Source organism: Salvia splendens, chromosome 1, assembly GCF_004379255.2.
Source record: "Salvia splendens isolate huo1 chromosome 1, SspV2, whole genome shotgun sequence".
NCBI classification, from domain to species: domain Eukaryota; kingdom Viridiplantae; phylum Streptophyta; class Magnoliopsida; order Lamiales; family Lamiaceae; genus Salvia; species Salvia splendens.
Window position 1 is genome coordinate 37,433,796 of NC_056032.1, and position 24,646 is coordinate 37,458,441.

The 24,646-nt window shown below is 40.0% G+C and overlaps 2 protein-coding genes and 1 pseudogene across 2 annotated transcripts; 1 reads left to right on the forward strand and 2 right to left on the reverse strand.

Annotated features, from left to right (window-relative positions):
• Positions 1-389: 389 nt before the first annotated feature.
• Positions 390-2,200, reverse strand: LOC121799717 (probable transcription factor At3g04930). Its single transcript, XM_042199175.1, has 2 exons — positions 873-2,200; positions 390-590 (listed from the first exon to the last, which is right to left on the reverse strand). The coding sequence occupies exon 1, from the start codon at positions 2,073-2,075 to the stop codon at positions 897-899; it is 1,179 nt and encodes a 392-aa protein (XP_042055109.1). The 5' UTR covers positions 2,076-2,200; the 3' UTR covers positions 390-590; positions 873-896.
• Positions 2,201-6,548: 4,348 nt separating this feature from the next.
• Positions 6,549-11,072, reverse strand: LOC121799728 (probable N-acetylglucosaminyl-phosphatidylinositol de-N-acetylase). The gene is made up of 11 exons (XM_042199185.1): positions 10,937-11,072; positions 9,914-10,118; positions 9,526-9,586; positions 9,325-9,395; positions 8,488-8,552; positions 8,305-8,349; positions 7,932-8,012; positions 7,689-7,756; positions 7,352-7,403; positions 7,003-7,163; positions 6,549-6,851 (listed from the first exon to the last, which is right to left on the reverse strand). Exons 2-11 carry the CDS (start codon positions 10,020-10,022, stop codon positions 6,782-6,784), a joined length of 783 nt encoding a protein of 260 aa, XP_042055119.1. The 5' UTR covers positions 10,023-10,118; positions 10,937-11,072; the 3' UTR covers positions 6,549-6,781.
• Positions 11,073-14,066: 2,994 nt separating this feature from the next.
• LOC121803881 lies at positions 14,067-20,393 on the forward strand (annotated as a pseudogene).
• Positions 20,394-24,646: the final 4,253 nt, after the last annotated feature.

A 24,646-nucleotide genomic window follows, 5' to 3' on the forward strand; every position in this document is an offset into this window, starting at 1 on the left:
GCGGGCCAGCCCAATTGACATCCCTAGCTGAGAACATCCTCCATTGTGAATGCTCTTATTTGGGAGAAAATAAAAAAAATGGTATATCATCTTGATTGAGATAGAGAAAGTATTAAATTGGATTGAGGATATTGATAAAAGCAAAAATTATTATAATATATAAACGAGAAAGAAATTAATTGAGTATATTTGTATTCAGAGATTAAATTAAGTTGGATTGAAAGTTAATTATACTGTATAACCTTAGTGTAGCAAAAAGTAGTTTTTAGGTTTTTTAACTATTGATTTGAAGCAACAAGTGAACTTTTGATCAAAGATGTTTGTCATTTGTGGGCTACAGCAATATTATAAATTACGATACCCGATTGATATTTAGATATTATAACTACTTTTTGCATCAAGTTTTCCAGATAAATAAACTAAGGTAGGTAGAAAACGTTTACATCTGATACCTCCTCCACAAAGTTGAGCTACGCTCATATGAGTGAGTATATTACTCTCTGACTAAGCTAAGCAACCAACCAACACTGTTACACTAACCAAGTATCCATTTCGCATCCACCATGTAAACAGTAGAAGACGACGACGCCCTGGAAATTTCACAAACCCATGCTTATTAAACAAAGAAACTGCAAACACATTTGGTTTGAAACTGGATTCTAATTCAGCATATGCATTTCATGTGGAAAGAAGCAAAACGAAGAACATAATCACCAATCTCAAATCATTATTTTATCAATCATAGCCTAAGCATGAGCTGCAGTTCCACACTTATCAACAATCATCCAAATCAAATAATCTACATATAATAGTATATAACAAGAACCCAAAGCAGTTTTAATAAAGTAGGACAAACAAGAAACGCTACTTACTGCCCCAAGGAAGAATTGCATCGATCAATTCCCCGTGGACCTAAGCTCCTGCAGTTGGTCTCTAATCTCATCCTGCACCAGCTCCAGCCGCTTCGAGAACACCTCCAACTCCAGTATTTGTTGCTTCCTCCACCGCTCTTTATCTGAACCCATGCTTGTCCCCAAGCACAACGGTATCGGGCTTCGTCCCAATCCGAACCCATTTCCACAGCACGGCAACCCGTTGCTGTTCAGATTAGGGCTCATCGAATTGCTTAGTAGCTCTTTGAATATTGGCGATAGGCAACTCTTCACAGTCTCTTCAATCACGCCGGATAAAGATCCTGTTATCCCCAAGCCAATCACCGGAGCAGCCATAGGCGCCACGGCCGATACCGGCTGAGCGTTGCCGATGTTGATGTTGGCGGCGTTGTGCTGCTTCTCCTCTAATTTTACCGCTCCGACACGGTTCCTCTTCCTGGAGCGCGGAGTTTTGGCGTTTATATCAATGCCGTTTAGATTGGGGCTCTGGCAATCAACAAAATTATTGAAATTAGGGTTGTTGAGGGAGTCGTCGTCATCGTCAATCGGCACAGGAGCGGCGCGGTAGGCAGCAGCGCCATTGACGGCGGTGTTGCCCCAAATTTTGGAGGAGATTTCGAAGGTGGCCTGCTCGTGGGGGGTCTTGAAGGCGTGGTCCTTGCCAGTGCCGAATTTACCGATGACGTTGCGGTACTTCTTTTTGAGGCGACGCAGCTTCTCGACAAGCTGGTTCTTATTGAAATCGAGCTGGAATTTGTTCCTGATCTGATCGTAGAAGGCGGTGGTATCGTGGTGGTGCTGGGAGGAGGTGTGGGGGCCGCAGCGCAGGGTGGTGTAATCGAGGAAGCCCTGGAGCAGCTCAATTTCGTCCTCATCGGTCCAGAGGCGCTGGAAGAGCTTCCGCGATTCGTCGGGCGGTGGGGGAGGGGGTTTCTTAGCGGGGACGGAGATCTCCGGCTGGTGGTGGTGGGGATCGGGGAGGCCAGGGACGGCGATGGTTACCTGAGCAGCGGAGAGGGGCGGGGGAGGACGATCGGGGGCGGCGGGAGCGACGGGGGCTGAGGAGGCGGAATCGTCGTCGTAGTGGTCGAAGCTCTCGCCGTCGTCGTCTTCATCGTCGTCAAGGAGGTCCTCTTCCTCGTGGAAGACGATGGGGGCGGCGGGGTCGCCGGCGGAGGCCATCGGCTAGGTTTAGGGCAGGGGTTGGGCGTGGGGGAATTGGGGGAGCAGATCCTATAAAACGCCGAAGATAACAAATGAAACGCAACACTAATTCTTTTTGTTCAAACACCACTACCTCCCTGGGCCCCACCTCACCGATCCACTCTCTCACACACAATATATAAGTAGTGGAGTAATGTATTTATAAAGCTGATTCCAACATATTTAGTCATTAAAATTAAAAATACATTTGCATTATTAATATTTATAGCAAAATTTTAGTCAGTTATTAACAATGAATTTGCAATATTAATATTTATAGCAGAGAGTGAAATATAATATTTAAATATATTTATATAAAATTGATTCAATGTTTTTGTCATAGATTACTAAAAATGAATTAGTGGTATTAATCATAGGTATAGTCTTATAGGAATGGGTGTAATTGTGAAAAAAACTAAATATTATTGGATGTAATTGTGATAAAACTAAATGTAAAATTATTTAATCATAAAGGAATCATTATTATAAAGAATTTTTCTTCACCGGGAAAATCGATATTTGATATACATATTTAGTCCCAATCAAAATCAGCTTTATTGAAATCAACTTAAAAATATTATTACTAGAAATATTGATAATGTAAATTATTTTTAACAATTAATCACAGAAATACTCCCTCCGTCCCGCACTACTCGCACTTATTTCCTTTTTGGGCGTCCCAAGTTACTTGCACTCTTTCCATTTTTAGTAAAAAATTTCACCTACAGCCGTCATTTTTTACTTTCCTATACACTCATTCCTTAATCTCCGAGCCGAAAAGGAAATGAGCGAGTAGCCCGGGACGGAGGGAGTATTAGATTAGCTTTATATATTACTACTAATATATTTTGTGGGAGAGAATGGATCGGTGAGGTGGGGCCAAGGAGGTAGTGGTGTTTGAACAAAATGAATTAGTGCTGCGTTTCATTTGTTATCTTCGGCGATTTAGGCCATCCACGACGTTGTTTCCCTATCGTTCTTTAACCGTTCTTTAAACAACTATTTGCGGGTCTTATTGTACTTTTTTATTCTATTCCTTAACTAAGGAACGGAACCTGCAACCCTCCGTTTCTTATCCGTTCCTTAACCGTTCCTTAAATTACTATTCATTCAATTTCATTTTTTATTTTTATTTCCAACCCAATTCAATTAAAACAAACACACTTCATTCAATAAAATAAACTTACAACATAAAATTCGTAAAAAAAACATAATTTAATAATTTCCTAAAAAATAAAAGTACACAATTTAATAATTTCATCCGCCAAAGTTTGCCCAAATGTGCTCAATTAGATCCTCTTGGAGTTGGGTGTGGGCGCTAGAGTCGCGTGTCCTTGCACGAATAGATAACCGTTCTTGTATAGACGGGTGCTCTCCACTTCGAGGCGGACTACTTGCGGTTGAGCTTCCGGGGGATTTGGGGTCGAACCAATTCCCGCCTCGGGTCCTTCGTCTTGGACAATCATGTTGTGCAAGATTATGCACGTATACATGATGTCGACCATGTTCTCCATGAACAACGTACGGGTCGGGGCTTTGATGATGTTGAAGCGCGCTTGGAGAACCCCGAACGCCCTCTCCACATCCTTGCGAGCAGCCTCCTGCTTCTGCGCAAAAAGAGTCTGCTTTGGGTTCGCAGGCCTACTGCACGTCTTCACGAAGGTAGGCCACTTCGGGTAGATGCCGTCGGCGAGATAGTACCTCATTTTATAAAGCCGGTTGTTGGCGACGAAGTTGATGGCCGGTGCTTTACCATCCAAAACTTCGGAAAAGAGGTCGGACTGGTGGAGCACGTTTACGTCGTTGTTCGACCCGGGGACCTCGAAGTACGCATGTCAGATCCAAAGCCGGTAGTCGGCAACGACCTCAAGTATAACGGTTGGGTGGGTGCCTTTGTGGCCGCTCGTGTAGGACCCCTTCCACGCCATTGGGCAATTCTTCCATTGCCAATGCATGCAATCGACGCTGCCGAGCATCCCGGGGAATCCGTGCACTATTTCGTGAAGGTCGAGCAGGAACTGACAATCGGTCGTGCTTGGCCTCCGGAGAAATTCGTCGGTGAAGGCTGCCCGGACGCCTTTGCAGAATTTGAGTAAGCACATTCACCCAGTGGTGTCTCTGATGTGGAGTTATTCGTCGAACATATCTGTCGTTTGTCCAGTCGCAAGCTGGCGGATTGCTGCAGTACATTTCTGCAGCGTCGTGTGGCTGGGACAGCCAATCGCGCCGAACCCTTCCTGGAAGAACTCTTCTCGGGCTGCCAAAGTATTCGCGATATGGAGAAATAGCGGTTTCCCCATTCGGAAACGGCGACGGAAGTAGGTATCTCCCCAAACCGGGTTATCGCAGAAGTAGTCGCGGCTTCTTCCGCCTCCCGTCGTCGATTTTCTTCAAGTTATTGTTCCATTATTTGACGCATTTGTTCAAAAGTATTCATTAGTTTGATTAAATTTGGGCAAAGAAAAACAGATTTGATTTGAGATGAAAATTGGGGTGAAAATAGAGAAGATTTGAGAGGAATAAATGTGTGTTTGTGAGTGAAATGAGTATGAAATAGAAGTATTTCTAGAGTAAATAAATAAAAAAAAATAAAAAACGGATTTAAAAAAACGGTAACATTACCGTTGCAAAAAATAAAAAAAATTAATTAAATTCGATTTTTTTTAAAAATAAATTATTGCGTCACCGTGACGAAACCCACCCACAGGGCAGCGAGTGGGCGTCACGCATGCGCTGGGAGCTCTCCACGTCGCCTCGGCGCGTGGCGAGGCGTGTCGTGCCGCGTCTCGTGGCTACGACACACGGCACGCCATAGGCACGGAATGGGTGGCTGCAACGCGTGTCTCTGCGATTTCGTTCCTCCGGAACGAAACGCGGCACTGCAAAGGCACGCGTTGCGGGTGCCCTTATGCACAACAATTGGTGTTGTGATTTGTACCACAGCAGAAGATCTGCTCTCGGGAATTGGGGGCTCACGACGAGGCTGGTAGTCGCATGGTGTGTAATTGGTGGGTTTGGTATGGACATCCAAACCAAAACTAAAACCAAAACTGAAACCAAGTGGGTTGAACGCTTCACCACACGCCACCTATGCTATGCTAGCTACCCTTTCTACAGCTGATCCGATTCTATTGTAACTAAAAATTAAAAACCCACTTTCCCTTCAACTTTTACCAAATCCCCGTGGAGGTTTTTTAGTTTATTTCAATTAAATTGATTCCTGATTACATTGCAGCGGCTAATTCCGAACTGGCTGAAAAAATTGTTTTTTTTGTATGGTATAAATGTTGGGTTTTTTCTTTTTTTATTTTAAACTACCATTAACATTCCTCAAGTGTACTGGACTTTTTTTTATTCCGCCTTTGGAAGAGACGCATGACCCGTCTCCTTTTAATGAAACGTATGACAGAGATGTGTCTTTCATAGAGACACATGATGGACATGCGTCATTAAATTTTTTATTTTTTTTTATTTTTTTAAAGACGCATAAGCGTCATGCGTCATTAACTTTTTTATTTTTATTTTTTTTATTTTTTTTATTTTTTTATTTTTTTATTTTTTATTTTATTTTTATTTTATTAGAAGGCGCATAACTGTCTCCTTTTGGACTGAAGATTTTCTATGTAATCTAATTCTAAAATATTTTTTTTTCTCTTTTATAAATAGCTATGAATGAGACAGTTAATTCCACGAACAACAACTATCTTTATATCCTCTAAAACATTTATTCCAATGGGAAATTCTTCTTCAAGGATGCGCGTGGTAAGAAATTAAAGTCTTGATTGATTATTTACTTTTCAAAGGCATATTTATGAATTGGTATTTGATTATTTTGCAGAAATTTATTTTGATGGTGGACGAAGAATCTGGATGGGAGAGGAGTGTTGTAAGCGTGCTGAACAAATGCTATGGTATGTATATTTGAAGTGTATTTATTTCTAAATATTTTGAATTGAAATTGAAAAGGGTTGAATCATGTGATGATGTTGTAGGAGTAGAGTGGTTCAGAAAATCTAATATTGGTTTGGTGGAAATATGTGGGCGTGTCAAATTAAAATAAGGACGCAAAGAGGGAGTGTCGTGAATTCATTTTGGGACGCGTTTAAAAATCATCCCTATATGTATGTAAGTTAAAGACACTATTAAAAATAAAAAAATAAAGAAAAAAAAATTAAAAATTTAACGACGCATGTCCCTCATGCGTCTCTATGAAAGACGCATCTCCGTCATGCGTTTCATTAAAAGGAGACGCATGAGGGTCATGCGTCTCTCCCAAAGACGGAATAAAAAAAAGTCCAGTACACTTGAGGAATGTTAAGTGTAGTCTAGAATAAAAAAAGAAAAAACCATACAAATGTTAGCTAGCTTCACATGTATATTGTGTATGAAATTATGTCTTTTGTGAAATTGGAATCTTAAAAGGTGGTAAGAGTTTTGGTTCCAGACACGTAGTAGTATTGTTTTGAAAAATTAAGTCATCCAAAAAGATAAATATATGTTGCCACCAATCGTCCATAGCAAAATCCAAACACACAAAAAACTCTTTGTTCAAAACTAATGTTGTGGAATAGAAATGAAAACATCGCTAATCTCTATTATCATAGTACTATCATGTATCGGTTCATTCCACTCACCAATCACCATGGGTGATGTAAGACCATAAATCATAGCTCCGTGACCTCCGCCTAGACAGCGATCTTCTTAAGGGTGCTAACATAAGTACAACTCGAAAATGTTACAAAAAATTTGCGGAACCTGCATTAGAAATTAAAACCAAAAGAAAGAATTAGTCATAAATATATGCACCAGAAATTGGAAAAGAAAAAATTTGATATGAGTTCACTGTTAAATTATAGGAGTAATAAAGATGCCAAATAAGTCGATGAAAAGAACAAGAAAGACGAACCAAACCCATTGGCTGGAGTGTTGAGCCATAGCTGCATAACTTTTACGGAGATCTAAGTTAAGCAAGCAATGTGATAGTCCATCTTTATCAAGTCGGCTAAGCATGATGGATAACCAAATGTCTACTGGTCCGATGTACTTGCGCACTATGTTAGGGCTTATCTGGAAATGATGAAAACTTGTCAAAATACTTGGTCCAAATATTGTAGTAGTAAAGCTTATTAAGACTTGAAAAATATGTGGGACCAATTTCGGACTTTAAGATACTCTATTACATAAGCACGATTTACAAATGTTGAACTGAAACATCAAATCATAAATCTAGATTTCAAATGACAAGGATAGCTTACAATCTCCCAGGCCTCGAGATGTCTTCCCCCCAAGGCATCATGCATTAGCTTTCTGGGTTACAAAGAAAAGAAGCTTATTAGTGTCAAGTTCCTCACCTAATGCCTCCAACATAATTGCAGTTAATAGTTCTAGGATATGTATTCGCACCATTCCAATACAATCTTTTTAAATAAAAGAAAAACTAAAAGATGCACTCATCTCATTGAGCAATCTCACGGCCTGACATGTTGCTCAATGCTACAAGAATTTCCTTAATTTCCAATTTACACAACACCGGAACTTCTCTTAATTGACATATGGCCAAGAGAGCATAACCTATGAGTTTCTTGCTCTTACCTTACTCCTTGATGAACGTCACAGTGGTTGCAATGACCCGAGATACCGTAATTGTCAAATGTAATGATCTAGAAACGAAAACACAAGAGCTTAACAGAATACCGGATCAATATACTGAAGAATGAGCACATGTGCTACAAAATGGTGGCTCCACCAGCACAAACGACTCAAAATATCAACTTAAGTGTCCATTGAGTGGAGAAGTAGAGATAATCAGGACATTCTAACCAAAAGAAATCTTACCAAGTCAATAGAATGGGTACGAGTTTCGTCATTAATGATGCTAGCCAACAAATCCCAGTTCCACACATTGCCAAAACCATCCTAGCAGTAGTATGTAATCTAACATTATGTTAGCACCTGAAATAAATAGAAAATACTCCCTCTGTCCCACTTAAAGCGAAGGGTTTCTTTTTCGGTATGGGATTTTATGCAGTGTTGTTTTGTGAGTTGAGTGGAGAGAGAATGAAGTAGGAGAGATAATAAAGTATATGATTGTGATTCCATTTTAGGAAATGTGTCGCTTTAGGTGAGACATCCCAAAAAGGGAAATGAGTTACTTTAAATGGGCCAGAGGGATTATGTGCCAACATATGAGAGAGATTTCTAAAGAAACCTGCAAATGTGGATGATCTAGTACAGTCACTTGCTGTGCTGGAATCTGCATATAATGCAATTGGAGTGATTTTTGGAAAAAATTTTAATCAGGAAGCATATAGAAAGCATTCACGATGAAATTAGGAGAATATCCCTGCAATGATATGCATATTGATAACAAACCAAAAGTCAAAATACAAACCTTGAGAACCACGGAGGCCAGTTGTAACTCTTCTTTTCTAACACTTCCCATGCCATCTGCATTGCCTACACTACCACCAGGCACCAAGTGTTATAAGGTTTGAGAAAATTCACAAAACCTAAGAGAAAAATATTCTATAGTACTAACTAATCAAATATGTTTACAAACAATAAATTGGTTTTGGTCTATGTTAACAGCTAAATTTCATTTTAAATATGACATACATATGGAGCTCTGGTATAAAAAATGAAATCCCTCTAATACAGATTAGAAGATCTAAAATTGTGCTCTCACTGCCCCACCATAAGCGAGGTGCTTCATTTTTGCACTCTTTTTGGATAAATAATAGATAATGTAAAGTAAGAGAGAATATTGTAGAGTAGAGACTTATCTAAATTATGCTATCTCTTACTAACATTTTCTGCATTTTAATTATTTTATATCCTGATATCCTCTGATTTTAGAAGGAACCGGCATAGGAGTGCAATTAGGCTGATAAGGTTGATGGTTTTATGTCTGTCAATTGAATACTGTGCTTAAAAAGAAGCCAAAACTGTCAGTAATCCTTAGAAAACTTCAACGACACTTTCTTGCATGGATTTAGCAGTAAATCTTTTCAGTTACAAGTGGTTCAAAAATTGTTCAAGAAAGTTTCATGACATCTACAAATAAAGTCCAATGATTCTGGAAACTATCATGATGAAGTAATGATTACTTTTTTACAACGTTGTTAGTTACAAATTTGGTAGTTTAGGATTCAGGGATAACAAATATTGAGTGGGGTAAAATTCTATTGGCATATTATGAAAATTGTACAAGTACATGTGGCAGCATTACCAGTTGACATGCAAAGTATGTGTACATTATGATGCCTGGAAGTCAGGTAATTAATCACAGGAGCAAAGAACCTGCATGCATGGAACAATAAACGATACATTAAACCCAAATGGACCGAGCACGAGAAGATAGAGAACAAGTGATCAATAAATCATAAGTGGTGCTTGACATCAAATGGCAATAACAAAATTTCAATCGTACATAGACTCATCATCAGGATGAGCAATAACCACCAAGACATTTCTCCTTCTAGAACTAGCACCTGCCACTCAAGAAACCAACAAAAAACATTCAAGTATTGTATATACAACCAATCGCAGAGCACATTTATTGATTGCTGATGAGCATACCAAGTTTCTTTTTGGAGAGTGAATAAAACAGTAATTAAGAAGCATCAAAAACTTGTTTGCAGCTTGGTGCTGTGGTGCACAGTGCATCCACTATATTTCAAACTTAATTAGGATTTATTAATCCACAACTATGGTTTATTAATCACAACTGGGATTTAATAATGGTGAATGCACCGAAGTGAGCTTTGTTTTGAAATGCTGCAGTTCATCCATGCTCATGGACAAAAACCATGAATTACCATCATTTAAGAATGCTGATTTTGAAGAGGACATAGATTCCAGAAAAACTTTGCAGAGAGAAGCAAACCAGAGCAATAGCACTGCTAAGATTAAGGCTATCCATGTCATGTTTGATTCTTCACAGGAATATGAGATCGAATGTAGCTGCAATCAGTCACTGAGGCATTTCATCGAGCAACTTCAGCTCTAGATCCTCAGCAAAGCCTGAACAAACATCAAATATAATAAGAATATGACGCGTGTAAAGAAAGGAAGATGGCCAACAACAAGAAGCTAACAGTAGAAGAGTGTTAGCACTTAGTTGTGTTAACTGCCACGCAGTTACACTATGGGGGTTTTAGGTTGGCAAGATTATATCTCATGATTAAATTTGTACTAGTATGTTAGGTTCATGAGATAGAATCACATGACTTAATCCTAGATGGATAGTCATGTGATAACTAGTCATAGCCAATCCCTTCCTACTAAATAATCTCACAACTTAATTGTATCTTGCTACTATTTTATCTAGGAAACCAAACACCACCGATGTTGTTTATCAGTAACGAACTTAGCTGGCTTAGTGAGCGTGAAAATGAAATGCATTGTGTGTATACGAACTTAGCTGACTTAGTGAGCGTAAAAATGAAATGCATTGTGTATACACTATACACACATTACATCAATGAATGCAAATATGTTTATTTTCTATATCACATCATATATCCGTTAGCTCTACAAGCTCTCTAAGTTTCAGTTCTTCCGACTGATTCTCGATGGCCATTCTCCGATCTCCGGCGATCCTGAATTCTCTGGCAACTATGTACCAGAATAGAACCGAGTTGCCAAGAAATACCAGCACCGTAATAGGCATACCGCAGTCAAAAGTGAGAATTTCAATAGCCAATCATCAATTGGGTTATGAATGAAAATAAAATTTCAATAAATGGTTGAGGGAGCTATTCGTGATATTCCAAGTAGTACTTTTTACGGTTAAATAATGTTTCAAAAAACAATTATGTCCAGAACAAAGAAAGACTGACCGGAGAGCCGATGTTATGGTATCTAGGCGGCGGAGTTGGTCGGGCCGCCGTGAAGGTGGGTGGCAGCGGCGGGCGGATCTGGTGTTTAAGTGGCAATTGCAGTCTTCAAGTTGCAGACTTCTCCAACAGCAATCGGAATAATTATATATTTTATGCAACATCTTTTATCTTTCTTTCAATTTAGTACAAAAAAAATATTTGTTTCAATTTAGTACAAAAAAAAATATTAAGTTTACATATTTCATACATAAGTTATATTAATGTTTTAAATTAATACATTCCGTTAAATATATTAAACACCATTATTTAGTTTATAATTTATCCAACTTATCATCATAATAAAAGAATAATTAGAGATTTAATACAGTTAATTACTCTAAGAAAATACAGTCAATATTAATTCTTCCAGCCATTGATCGTGGTTTAAAAGAATTTTGTCTCTCAATATACTATATTTTTTTATTATATTCTTTATAGAATACAATATAAAATAAGTTCATATTTCATCTTTACAAAATAGAATCTAAGCTTCCAACCGTCAATAAGTCAATATTTAATTTTTACAAAAAGATTCAATATCTTTTTAGTTGTATCCTCCCTTGTTACATGAGAAAGCTTCAACAATAAAATGTAATTCGCTAATTTGATGGTGAAGAGTTGTGCTTTTTTTTTCTGGGTTTTTCATTTTTGTGAGTAATAAAAATAACTGTACTTAAAATAATTAATTGAAAGTTTTAATTTAACCTTGTTGTACAAATTTAAAACATTGATTAAACTTTTTGCATGTATAATGTAATTGGAAGTAACGGTGTTAGTAGGGACTTGACGGAATGTATTATTTTGGAACACTAAGTAAACTTTTTGTATGAAATATCTAAACTTAATATTTTTTGTACTAAATTGAAACAAAGTTAAAACATTTTATATGAAACATGTAACTACCCCGCTATTAGCTTTGTCATTTTTTATTTTATTTTCTTGTTGTTTTTATTTTTTTAAATAAATTTAATTAAAATATTTTATGAGGAGTAATATTTTTCAATTTATTATCACTTTACAAACTTTCAATTTTTTCTAGTTTTCTTCTGAATTTTTATTTTTAGCTATAAATACTTGAATTTTGAGCTTTTTTTTACAATTTATCAGTAAATATACCAAACTTTGAGATTTTCTAAAATTTCCACTTAAAAAGTTTGAGATTTTCTGACTCTTTTCTAACGGTAGATTTTTCTAAAATTATTTAATATCCAAAACTTTCTTTTATATTTAGACATGCGTACTAATCTTTATTTATTAGAATATTTTTAAAAACTGAATTTTTTAAATGTAATTCATCTTTAAATTTTAAATCACATATTTAAATAAAGGAAAATATATAGTCAAACTTAATTTGTGTGTAAATTCTTACATAATCATGTTAATCAAAAAATTTAAATATGAGTAGTACTATATAAAAGTGAAAACAATTATCACCACAGGCTAATGCAATTTGGATTTAAAAAATCACAAAAGAACTCAATCCACAATATTTATTAAAATTTGTTTAATTTTCAAGGTATTAGATTGTACCAATATAAATATTTTTAATGGTTTTATTGTAAAACAAGGTAAATATAAGTACAATTTAGAAAACAGCAAAATTAGAACAACATAAAATATTTATTTTAATTCGATTTGTTTATTGATAGAATAATACATAAATCTAATAGTTAATGTATTAAAAGTAGAAAAAAATAAAGATTAGGGGAAGAAATAAGAAAATATTGAAAGTCTGCATTGCGAGCTAATAATAGGTCATACTGATTCAATGATTGGCCACATTTTGCATATGGGTGGAAAAAAATATCGAAAAAATGGTATATCGCTCGAATCGTACCGAAAATACTGAAAATTATCGAATTTTCGGTATAGTACGACCTTAAGTTTTCGATATGGTAACGGTATAAATTTTCGTATACTGCGGTATACCAAAGTACGGTATATACCGATATTACCGGTATATCAAATATTATATTGAAATCAATACATATCGACTTAACGCTACATACTGATTAAAATAATAATAAAATCTAAGCATAAATAAAGCACATTTACACGCAATATTTATGTGAAATTATAAATTAATCATTTATTACTACAATTATAGCTAACAATTATTATACCAAACAATTAAAAGAATCGTTTTTTTCAGTATCATTTTAATTGAAAGAAACTAAAAAACCTCCAAGCCAAGTGTTATAATACTATAGTAGTTAGAAAATTGGGTAGGATTAAAATGAAGCCATACAAATATAGGAGTGAGGATTTGGTAAAAGTTAAATAAAAGTGGGTTTTTAGTTATTATAGAATCGGGTTAGCGGTAAAAGAAGGGTTAGCGGGCGTAGTATAGGTGGCGCATGGTGAAGCATTCAAACCCACTTGGTTTAGGTTTAGGTTTAGGTTTGGGTGTCTATACCAAACCCACCAATTACACATCATGCGACTATCGGCCTCGTCGTGAGAGCATCTACAATGGTTCTGGACAAACCATAGGCTAGCCACAACTCCTCATGCCACATCATCAGCACTTAAAAACTCGTCATGTCACATCATCAGGACAAGCAACTGGACAAGCAATAGGCTAACCACAATAAACAAAATTATAAAAAATAAATAATTACCAATCACACAAAATATGGAATTAAATTTACGACACAAATACGGGAAAATTCAATAATAACATTTAAATTTAAAAAAAGTACAGTAATTAAAAAAATTACATTAATTTAAAAAAAACTCGTTATATAGTGTTTCGAAAATTAAGATAGAGAGAAAACTCTTTAAAACAAGTGGTGCGAAAGAAAATGACGTGCAAATCGCGTATATATAATGTTTCGAAAATTAAATAAAAAAAATATAAAAATTCGGCTGGCCGATCGCTCACCGATCAGGAGCCTGCAATGGCGGTCAGCGCCCGAAAAGCGGCGTGTGCTCGCAGTTTTTCTCGCCGATTTGCCGCTCGCCGGCTGCAATGGTTCGGCGAGCGGACCGGCCAGCGCCGGGAATCGGCTAGCCGGTCCGCTCGCCGCCATTGTGGATGCTCTGAGCCCCCAATTCCTCCAAACCCAACCCCTGCCCTAAAACCTAGCCGATGGCCTCCGCCGACGACCCCGCCGTCCCATCGTCTTCCACGAGGAAGAGTACATCCTTGAAGACGATGAAGACGACGACGGCGAGAGCTTCGACCACTACGACGACGATTCCGCCTCCTCAGCCCCCGTCGCTCCCGCCGCCCCCGATCGTCCTCCCCTGCCCCTATCCGCCGCTCAGGTAACCATCGCCGTCCCTGGCCTCCCCGATCCCCACCACCACCAGCCGGAGATCTCCGTCCCCGCTAAGAAACCCCCTCCCCCACCGCCCGACGAATCGCGGAAGCTCTTCCAGCGCCTCTGGACCGATGAGGACGAAATTGAGCTCCTCCAGGGCTTCCTCGATTACACCACCCAGCGCTGCGGCCCCCACACCTCCTCCCTGCACCACCACGATACCACCGCCTTCTACGATCAGATCAGGAACAAATTCCAGCTCGATTTCAATAAGAACCAGCTTGTCGAGAAGCTGCGTCGCCTCAAAAAGAAGTACCGCAACGTCATCGGTAAATTCGGCACTGGCAAGGACCACGCCTTCAAGACCCCCCACGAGCAGGCCACCTTCGAAATCTCCTCCAAAATTTGGGGCAACACCGCCGTCAATGGCGCTGCTGCCTACCGCGCCGCTCCTGCCGATCGACGAGGACGACGACTCCCTCAACAACCCTAATATCAATAATTTTCTCGATTGCCAGAGCGGCTAAATTCCACGAAACGACATTATGGGCCGGTGTATCCGCCATTTGTACCCGGAAAAAAAAAGAATTCCAATCATAGGAAAGACGCATTAGCGTCTCGCGTGTTTAAAAGAAACACGCATTAGGCTCTCGCGTCTTTAATAAACACGCGTCCGCCTCTCGCGTGTTTAATTATACACGCGACACGCTCTCGCGTGTTTCATTTAAACACGCGACACGCTCTCGCGTGTTTGCCTTGAATCAGAAGACGAGGCAGAAGCACTCCTCCTTCGTTCCAGCGATCCCCTTCTCCCCCTATCGACGCGAAAATCGGCGAAATCGGCCAAATTCCGACGAAAATTGAAGTCAATCGGTGAAATTAGCTGCTCTCATTCCGAACTTAATTGTTATTAGGTAAGTTTTGACCCTTAATTTCAGTTTTGTTGGTTATAGTTTTAGGGTGAATGATTTCAAATTTTTGGTTGAATTATAATTAATTTGTACATTATTGAAATTGGTGTCGATTGCTTGTTGAATTATTGAAATTGGTTTCAAATAGTTGGTGTTGGGATGAGTTTGTGATGAATGTTGTGGTTAATTGTGATGAATTTGTGAATTATTGAAATTGGTGGCAATTTTTTGGTGAATTATTGAAATTGGTTTTGAATGTTTGGTGTTGGGATGAATTTGTGAATCTTTTGTTTAATTGTGATGAATTTGTGAATTATTGAAATTGGTGGTAATTTTTTGGTGAATTATTGAAATTGGTTTCGAATGTTTGGTGTTGGGATGAATTTGTGTTGAATTGTGAATATTAGGATGTCGCGATATGGACCAGAAGATCCTTCTGTATTGCATTATCAGCACAGTCATATATCTCGCAAGGCGTGGGCAGGCGAGGAAACATCTCCATTCAATATTCGGCGCTTTGAGGGACATTTTTGGGAAATAGATAATCATCACAGAGGAGTGATTGATTATGTCTGCAGGTTTGGTTTTGGTGGTGTTTTTTATTGTGGGAAGGCTCTAGATGTAGATCATTCATTGATCACAGCTCTGGTCGAACGTTGGAGGCCAGAGACACATACATTCCATCTTCCCGTAGGGGAAGCTACTATTACATTGCAGGACGTGCAAGTATTGTGGGCTCTACGTGTAGATGGAGCACCGTTCACAGGAAGTGGATATTGTGACTCTGGGTGGAGGAGTCTATGTGAAGAATTGTTGGGCTTTTATCCCCCTTCAGAGTGAGATGAAGGAAAACGGCATCTTGGCATCGGCCCTAATACATAGGATGATGATTGAACCGTTACAAGATGACCTGGAAGACGAAGCCTATATTCGACGGGCTCGTATGATTGTGCTTGTGCTCTTGGGAGGGTTGATATTACCCGACGGATCAGGGTGTAAGATACCTCTCATGTGGTTGACCCAACTTCGGGATGTAGAGTCTGCCTCTATGATTAGTTGGGCGAGTGCTGCACTTGCAACATTATACCATAATCTTTGTGAGGCGTCCATGGACAAAATGACAGACATTGGAGGTCCGACCGTGCTCCTACAGCTGTGGGTGTGGGAGAGAATGCCCACTTTGAGACCGGATTTTGTGATGGCCCGTATGCATACAGACAACACTCCATGTGCATTTATGTAAGTTTGTTGTTTCCTCTCTTTCGCGTGTTTAATGACAACATATTAAACTGACAATTTTTCTTATTGTAGGTGGACTGGCTCATATATGATAAACAGAGCGCCTAAACATTCTGTTCGACATTATCGTGAACAACTATCATTACTCCAAAATAGCCAGGTAAAATGAATAATGTTTTGATATATATTTGTGTAATACTTTAATGTGAACAACTATCCTGCTTCTGTTGTATCGCCCACGTGATCGAGGAAGTAGCCGTGTTGGTGAACATTCCAACGTCCATTCAGGTTCATACCAATAATCTTGGTGTCTCAATGGACGGAACGCAGCTGCATACAATTTACACTAGTAAGACATGATAATAATGTAAGAATAAGAAGTATATAAATAACATACCTGCGTACTGGTGAATCCAAACATCTGTATGGTATCGGGAATCAACATGACTAAAGATGTCATCACTACGTTCTCTCAGCACCGCAACAGCGTGAGAGCAAGGCATTCTCCATGTCTGCCACTTTCCACATGAGCATCTCTTTTCACGATAATCTATCACTTGGATATTATGACCTCTACCCGGACCTCTGTGATAGGTTAGCACCTCATAAGTTCCATGTGCTATGCTTGTGGTCCTAACATGATGACGTCTCCCTCGACGGTCATTCTTCTGAAATAACTACCAAGCCCACGGTGTCAAAGGCGTTTGACATTGTTTGGCTAGAGTTGTTCGGTTAACAAACCAGTTGATGGTCCGCCAGAATGTAATATCAATGATAGCTCTAATTGGGAGTTCCCTAGTAGATAACAAAACATTGTTATAACACTCGGATATGTTAGTAGATGTCTCACCCCATCGACGAAATCCATCATGTGCCATAGTCCACTGCGATCTATCTATGTTGGTTTCGAGGTACATCAAAGCTTCTGGACTCACCTTTTCTAATTCCCGCCTTGCAGTCCAATATTTCCGCTCCTCAATTGCTTCACCCATTACCCACACCCATTTCTTCAATCCAGTGGCTTTGTGTCTTTGTAACACATTCGATCTAACGTGAACTAAACAGTATCGATGATAACCAACAGATGCCTCTTTCCACACATCAGACTGCATGGCGTTTATAATGCCAACATGTCTTTCTGAAATTATGCAAACTTCCTGCTCATGCTTTATAATATGCACTTTGACAAGATTCAAAAACCAACTCCAACTCTCATTTGTTTCTTCATCAACAATAGCAAATGCAACAGGCAAACAATTCTTATTAGCATCATAACCTACTGCAGCAAGTAGTTTACCTTTCAGTCTACCTTTGAGGTGAGTCCCATCAACTGATAAGACCAGCTTTGCTAGTTGGAACGCCTCTATTGCTGGCCCAAATGCCCAAAAAACGTAGCGGAACACCTTTGTATTACCATGACTCAAAATAGGGTCATGCAACCACTCAACGATTGTCCCTGGATTTTGACTTTGCAACTCAGTCAGGTAGCTGGGGAGTTGTCTGAATGATCCCTCCCACCCACCATATACAAGCTCAATAGCTTTTCTGCGAGCATACCATGCTTTCTTGTAGGTGATTTTTACGTGAAATTTATCTTTGATATATGTACGCACCGCAGAAGGCTTGAATTCAACATCGTTTTCAATTTGACTTCGAATGCAGAGAGCAATCATGGATGATGTAAGATCAACATGTTCACTTGGATCGTGATCTCCCATGCAACAATGACGATCAACCCATGAGTTGATAGACCAGCTACCATCGCGTTTCTTGAACGTTGCTTTAACCTCCCAATTACATGGGTATCGTTGCCCAAGGGACTCACCTTTTCTTTTCGGACCAAATGGGTCCCTGCAAACTGCATGCCATCTTCTTTTTTTACTATCCATAACCTCATACATCCGACCTGTTCCCACATGCCACAATGTTATAGCCGTTTTCAACTGCAATTTGCTATCAAATTTGGTTCCCACATCTATATGTCTCGGATTATCCTCATCCCAATACCACATGTCTTCTTCAACCACTCCATGGTCTTCTGAAACGTAACCTCGGCTGCCTTCACATGGTAAGGATCGAAAAAATGGTAAACCTTCAGGCACATAGTTGGGAACAGGTTGCTCCCCACGAACCAATGGTTGTACATAATTCTCAACCATCATATCAAGTGTCTCGTCGTCTGTAGAATCTTCACATGATTCTGCACTATAATCAAGATCACTTAGTTGGGAACCATCACAATCAGGTCCATCACAACCAGCACTATTATCAGAACCATTTATACCATCACAATTATCAGAAGCATCTGAACCATCACAACCATCTGACCCATCACAATTATCAGAACCACCTGAACCATCATAACCATCACATGTCACATTTGGTACATCTGGTTGTTCATCAACCTCCCTCCGAAATGTGTTAAATTCAAACCTATTATATTCATCATCCCTCATAGATGTCCCGATATCAAAACTATGATAAGCATCTCTCCTAGACGTTCCAACATCATGATGAGTGATTGGTGTTTCAAATTGCAACGCAGTAGTAACAGGAGTATATTCAATAAAAAGTTCAATTTGACGTGGATTTTCAGCAAACATATACTCCAACAAATTATCATCCACTGGTGTAGCTATATAATTCACCACTCCACTAAACAACACAGGATGCCTCCATCTTAAATCAATCGTATGTGCATCCAAATCAATTCCAATTTTTTCACATATCATTGAAACTAGCTGATAATAAGATATCTTTTCATTCAATATAATAAATGATTTTGCACGAGGAGGATCATAAGCAACACCCAAACCTGGGAGCTGAATGATTTTCCCATCCCAATATAAACTCACAAACACCATCAAACCTGCAAGCAAAATAAGTACGACATAACATCATATACTTTTAATTCAACGTACTTAAATAAATATTGCAAAAAATTAAATCAGAAAATTCAATACCAAGTTCAATGCTTCAATAATATATTACGTTTACAATGCTCACATATAACTACATCAATGGCCTAAATTCAATGTTTTTCTTGTCACACAACGTCAAACCATGAACCCTAGATCTATGCCTACATAACATATAGCAAAGATAATTAAAATTAATGCTCAAAAATTACCTAACACCACTTAAAATAGGAATTAGAACATCAAAATAGCGGATTACCTTCGATTTCCGCCGGCTAGAGAAGTTGGGTGTGAATGAGATTGAGAGAATGAGCGATTTGGAAATGAAGATTTTGCCGTCTGGAGTGGAATATGTATTCAAGGCAAACACGCGAGAGCGTGTCGCGTGTTTAAATGAAACACGCGAGAGCGTGTCGCGTGTATAATTAAACACCCGAGAGGCGGACGCGTGTTTATTAAAGACACGAGAGCCTAATGCGTGTTTCTTTTAAACACGCGAGACGCTAATGCGTCTTTCTTATGATTGGAATTCTTTTTTTCCGGGTACAAATGGCGGATACACCGCCCCATAATGTCATTTCGTGGAATTTAGCCTTGCCAGAGCCCCAACCTAAACGACATTGATATTAACGCCAAAACTCCGCGCTCCAGGAAAAGGAACCGTGCCGGAGCAGTGAAATTAGAGGAGAAGCAACACAACGCCACCAACATCAACATCAGCAAGGCTCAGCCGGTATCGGCCGTGGCGCCTATGGCTGCTCAGGTGATTGGCTTAGGGATAACAGGATCTTTATCCGGCGTGATTGAAGAGACTGTGAAGAGTTGCCTATCGCCAATATTCAAAGAGATACTAAGCAATTCGATGAGCCCTAATTTGAACAGCAACGGGTCGTCGTGCTGTGGAAATGGGTTCAGATTGGGACGAAGCCCGATACCGTTGTGCTTGGGGACAAGCATGGGTTCAGATAAAGAGCGGTGGAGGAAGCAACAAATACTGGAGTTGGAGGTGTTCTCGAAGCGGCTGGAGCTGGTGCAGGATGAGATAAGAGACCAACAACAGGAGCTTAGGTCCACGGGGAATTGATCGATGCAATTCTTCCTTGGGGGCAGTAAGTAGCGTTTCTGTTTTTCCTACTACTTTTTAAAACTACAATGGGTGGTTGTTATATGTAGATTATTTGATTTGGATGGTTGTTGATGATTGTGAAACTGCAGCTCCGACTGCTTATAATGATTTGAGATTGCTGATCATGTTCTTCATTTTGCTACAAATAAGCTGAACTGGAATCTGGTTCCAAGATGAATTAAGTAGTTGGCTTAGGATTGATAATGGTGATAACCAAAGGTGTTTGCTGTTTCTTTGTTTGATAAGCATGGATTTGTATCTAGTTGTGAAATTTCCAGGGCGTCGTGGATGCTCGTTGTCCGGGAAATGGATACTTGTTAGCATAACAGTGTTGGTTGCTTAGCTAGAGTAATAGTATATGAGCATAGTAATGGAGCTCAACTTTGTGGAGGCATCAGATGTAAACATTTTCTACTGTGAGTTTATTTATCTGAATCTTGACGCAAAAAAGTAGTTGTAAATTTTGATAAAGCTTTGTTTGCAAATAAGTTGAATCTTTAAGGTGAAGTTTATGAATTTCATATGCCTTGTTTTTCAATAGCTAAAGAATTTCTCATAGTATCTGGTATTTGAACGAACGCCAAAATGTTATACACAACAGATTGGATTCAAATTCCTATTCGATGCTATATTTGCAATATCTTTGGTACTGCTAGTGTTTGGATTCGGGTTTTTACAGTAAAATTGCGACAATCTTCATTTTCAGCCATAATCTGTATTTTCATTGTGACATTAACATTTTTTTATTTAGTCATATAACACTAACAATAAGGCTCTTCATTTTCTGCTACAACTTATTTTACCCTTTTTAAAAATCAATATTCAGTTTTTTTAATTATAAACAAATAAATTGCAAAATATGAAGAAAATAACATTGACTAAAAACACTCCAACAAAATTAAAATTAACATCGACGACAAGGTATTTACATCATTGGGGTCTCTAACCATTGTAAGAAACTTTGTGACAGATATTTTGAGTGGTCAAAGTCATGCAATTCATTGGCGAACCACCCTGATGTGAATCTGGGTACTGTTAAACCATTTTCGTCGGAGAAACGAAGAAGCCATGACAAGCAACCAATCCGAAACTAGGGTGATTCAAACCTTTCGTTGCCTATCAATATGATGTCCAAATGGGCTTCTAAGACCACCATTGTCTTCATCATCGAATGAACTTCGCGTGGCTACCATATATGCCTCAATCGGAGCCCGGATAAAGAAGTTATGACGGTTTAACTAAGGTTGCGCGGAGTAGTACAAATCCAGTGATTCGCTGGTTTTGTTCAGTGATTTCAACGGCATTTCCAGCAAGTCGCCGACTTCGCACACCTACGAATCCATCGACCATCTGGAATGGGAACATGAGTATGCGGGATTTTAAATATTTTTAGACTCCTCCCATTCCTCCTCCCATCCATAAATAGAGCCTTCGCTTCATTTGTAATAGATTAGAAGTGATTTTTGAGGGTCTCCTTGAGAGAATCCCTTCCCACGTTGGGTGAGATAAATGTTTGGAAAATCCATGGTCAGGCTATGGTTACTTGGTGGCTAGCCTACTTGGTAAATTCACAACTAGCTGACATAGCTTGAGTGGAAGTATACCATAGGAGCGGTTTCGGGTATACCTCTAGTGACGGAGTTTGAACGAAAGTATACCCTAGTGTCCTGTAGTTAGGTATGGAGTCGATATAAATGTTTGCTTGAATGAAAGTTGTCAATGATTGCCATTATCTTTTTATGGAGGTTCTTAGGTTCTTTATAGCTAGTAATCATGACCAATTTTAATACTATTATTTCCCACTCACCGGGAATAAATTTAAAGAAATTGAATATACAACGTCACCTATTCCGAACGTAGATCGGCGCTATATCATTTAATTTCACAAAGTTAAATGTTATGTTACATTTATTCTTGGTCAATGTCATTTGACCGAGCACGATTCCAATAGGATATCAATATCACCAAACGATTGCATCGGCTACGACGATGCATATATGTGTCAACGGCCGTGGAAAAGGCCATGTTGTGCATTGGCAACCATTACCACCTGACACATGCCTACCGCCAAAGGCATTGATGCTCCTCATCACCACCCATAGTCATCGAGACCCTTGGCCCTTTTCTTTCCCCTCCAATGACTCTCCACCCCAATACTCCAGTTTTGGAGACCATCTTCAATTCCTCCATCCCCGAAGAAATTCTAGCATATTGTAAATTCCGTAACACAAACTCTAATATACATACACAAATACAATATTTATAGGGTCAATTTAGTACACGAGATTGGAACTAGAATTCTACGGAATTGAATTATAATTCAATTTCAAATCCTCGGTCTGAATTGAATTTTAATTCAAAGTGTGTGTGTGCTCACGCATTTTGTGCGTAGTATATATGTGTGTTTGTGTGTAGTGTGTGCGTGTGAAGGTGCAATGTGTGTTTGGGTGTGTAGTACGTGAAAGTGCTCAATTTTAAAAATATTTGGAATTCGATGATCTATTTTAAATATAGAATTAAAATTGTAAAATTAAAAGAAATTGGAATTATAAGTTTCAAAGATTTTGCAAACATTGGATTTGGAATTTAAGGTCTAATTCCAAAATGTGAGTTACATTAAACCAAACAAAGCTATAGAAAATTAATTTTTTTTTAAAAATTAATGAAAACTTTAATCAATATTTTGGTAAGAGCATCTCCAGTGGTCGGCGAGCGAGCGGCTCGCCGATTTTTGGCGCTCGCTGAACGGCTCACCGAACTATTGCAGCCGGCGAGCGCCAAATCGGTGAGAATTTCGGCGAGCGTACGCCGATTCCCGGGCGCTCCCCGATTCTCCCGCCGATCGGCTCGCCGCTATTGCAGCCTCCCGATCGGCGAGGAACCAGCGAGCGAAATTTTTTTTAAATTTTCAAAACACTATATATACACGATTTGCACGATATTTTCATTCACACTACTTGTTTTAACGAGTACTCTCTCTATCTTAATTTCTGTACAAATCAACAACGCGAAATGGATCTCAACAACGAGCCAACTTCAGGGTCGAGCGGGTCTCAAACTTCTGCGGTCCCCGTGGGAGGTGGATGGAATCAAATGCCCGGGTACTACAACAACATGTACCCTTGGCAGCAGATGATGCCCGGGATGGCATCTGGTGGTGGTATGCCGGGATGGCAGGGGATGTCGGGGGGTCATGGGGGACCGGGGATGCATCCCGGGATGCCGATGATGCCGGGGTGGGCACTCGGGATGCAGGGGACGCCGGGGATGGCGGGGATGCAGGGGACGCCGGGGTACCCAGGGATGCAGGGGACGCCGGGGATGGCGGGGATGCAGGGGACGCAGGGTACACCGTGGGGGCAGGGGACGCCGGGGGGCTCTGACGTTTATCGCCCCAGCTTTGATTTTGGTACTGCTGCTTCGCACACATCGACCCCAGCGGATACGCAGTTCCGGGGGATTGAGTCCTTCTCCTTAGAGGAGTTGGGTATAGATCTCGGGGCACCGGACACTCCCGTGGGGTGGGGTTGGGGCGCACCCAAGAAGAAGAAGGGGAATAAGGTGGTCGGCGAGTCGTCGCAGACGGAGGTACGGAGGAAGTGGACAGACGCGGAGAACTTCGCGCTGTCCAAGGCGTGGGTGAGTGTTTGCGATGACCCTCTCGCCTCGAACAATCAGAGGATCGTTAACTTGTGGGCTAAAATAGCAGCAACCTATAAGACATTTTGCCCAGAGGGGAGGCCACGCAGCGGGGAGGAGTGTCGGAAGGGGTGGGACCGAATCCGGGCTGGGGTGTCCCGATTTTCGGGCTTGTACTCCAACGCCCTCCGAATGAAGTCTAGCGGCCAAACTGACGAAGACTGCAGGAGGCTGGCGGAGAAAGAGTTCCCCCTGCCCGGGCTTTAGAAGGACTTCACCTACTGGAACTGCTACGAGGTGCTAATGGACTCCAAGAAGTTTCGGGCAGGTGTCGACGCGGGCTGGCCGAAGAAGCAGCGCCTGAACTATTCAGGTGATTACGCCGGAGGTAGCAGCAGCGGTTCCAACGACCTCCCCGAAGATGCTCAGGAGACCCCGTCCCCTCCCTCGTTTACTCGCCGCACTCGCCCGGTTGGTCAAAGACGGGCGCAACGCCCTCGCCAGAGGTCCCAGGAGGTCCAGTCGGCATCCCCCCTGTTGGCAGCTCGACAGCCGACCTAGTCTTCTTGGCG

Excerpts from the sequence above, each read along its gene's own strand:
- LOC121799717 (XM_042199175.1), bottom strand. The coding sequence starts at position 2,075 with ATGGCCTCCGCCGGCGACCCCGCCGCCCCCATCGTCTTCCACGAGGAA.
- LOC121799728 (XM_042199185.1), bottom strand. The coding sequence starts at position 10,022 with ATGACATGGATAGCCTTAATCTTAGCAGTGCTATTGCTCTGGTTTGCT. Across the intron at positions 8,350-8,487 it reads TGGCCTCCGTGGTTCTCAAG|ATTCCAGCACAGCAAGTGAC; the intron begins GTTTGTATTTTG and ends CATTATATGCAG. Across the intron at positions 8,013-8,304 it reads TAGATCATCCACATTTGCAG|GATGGTTTTGGCAATGTGTG; the intron begins GTTTCTTTAGAA and ends TACTACTGCTAG.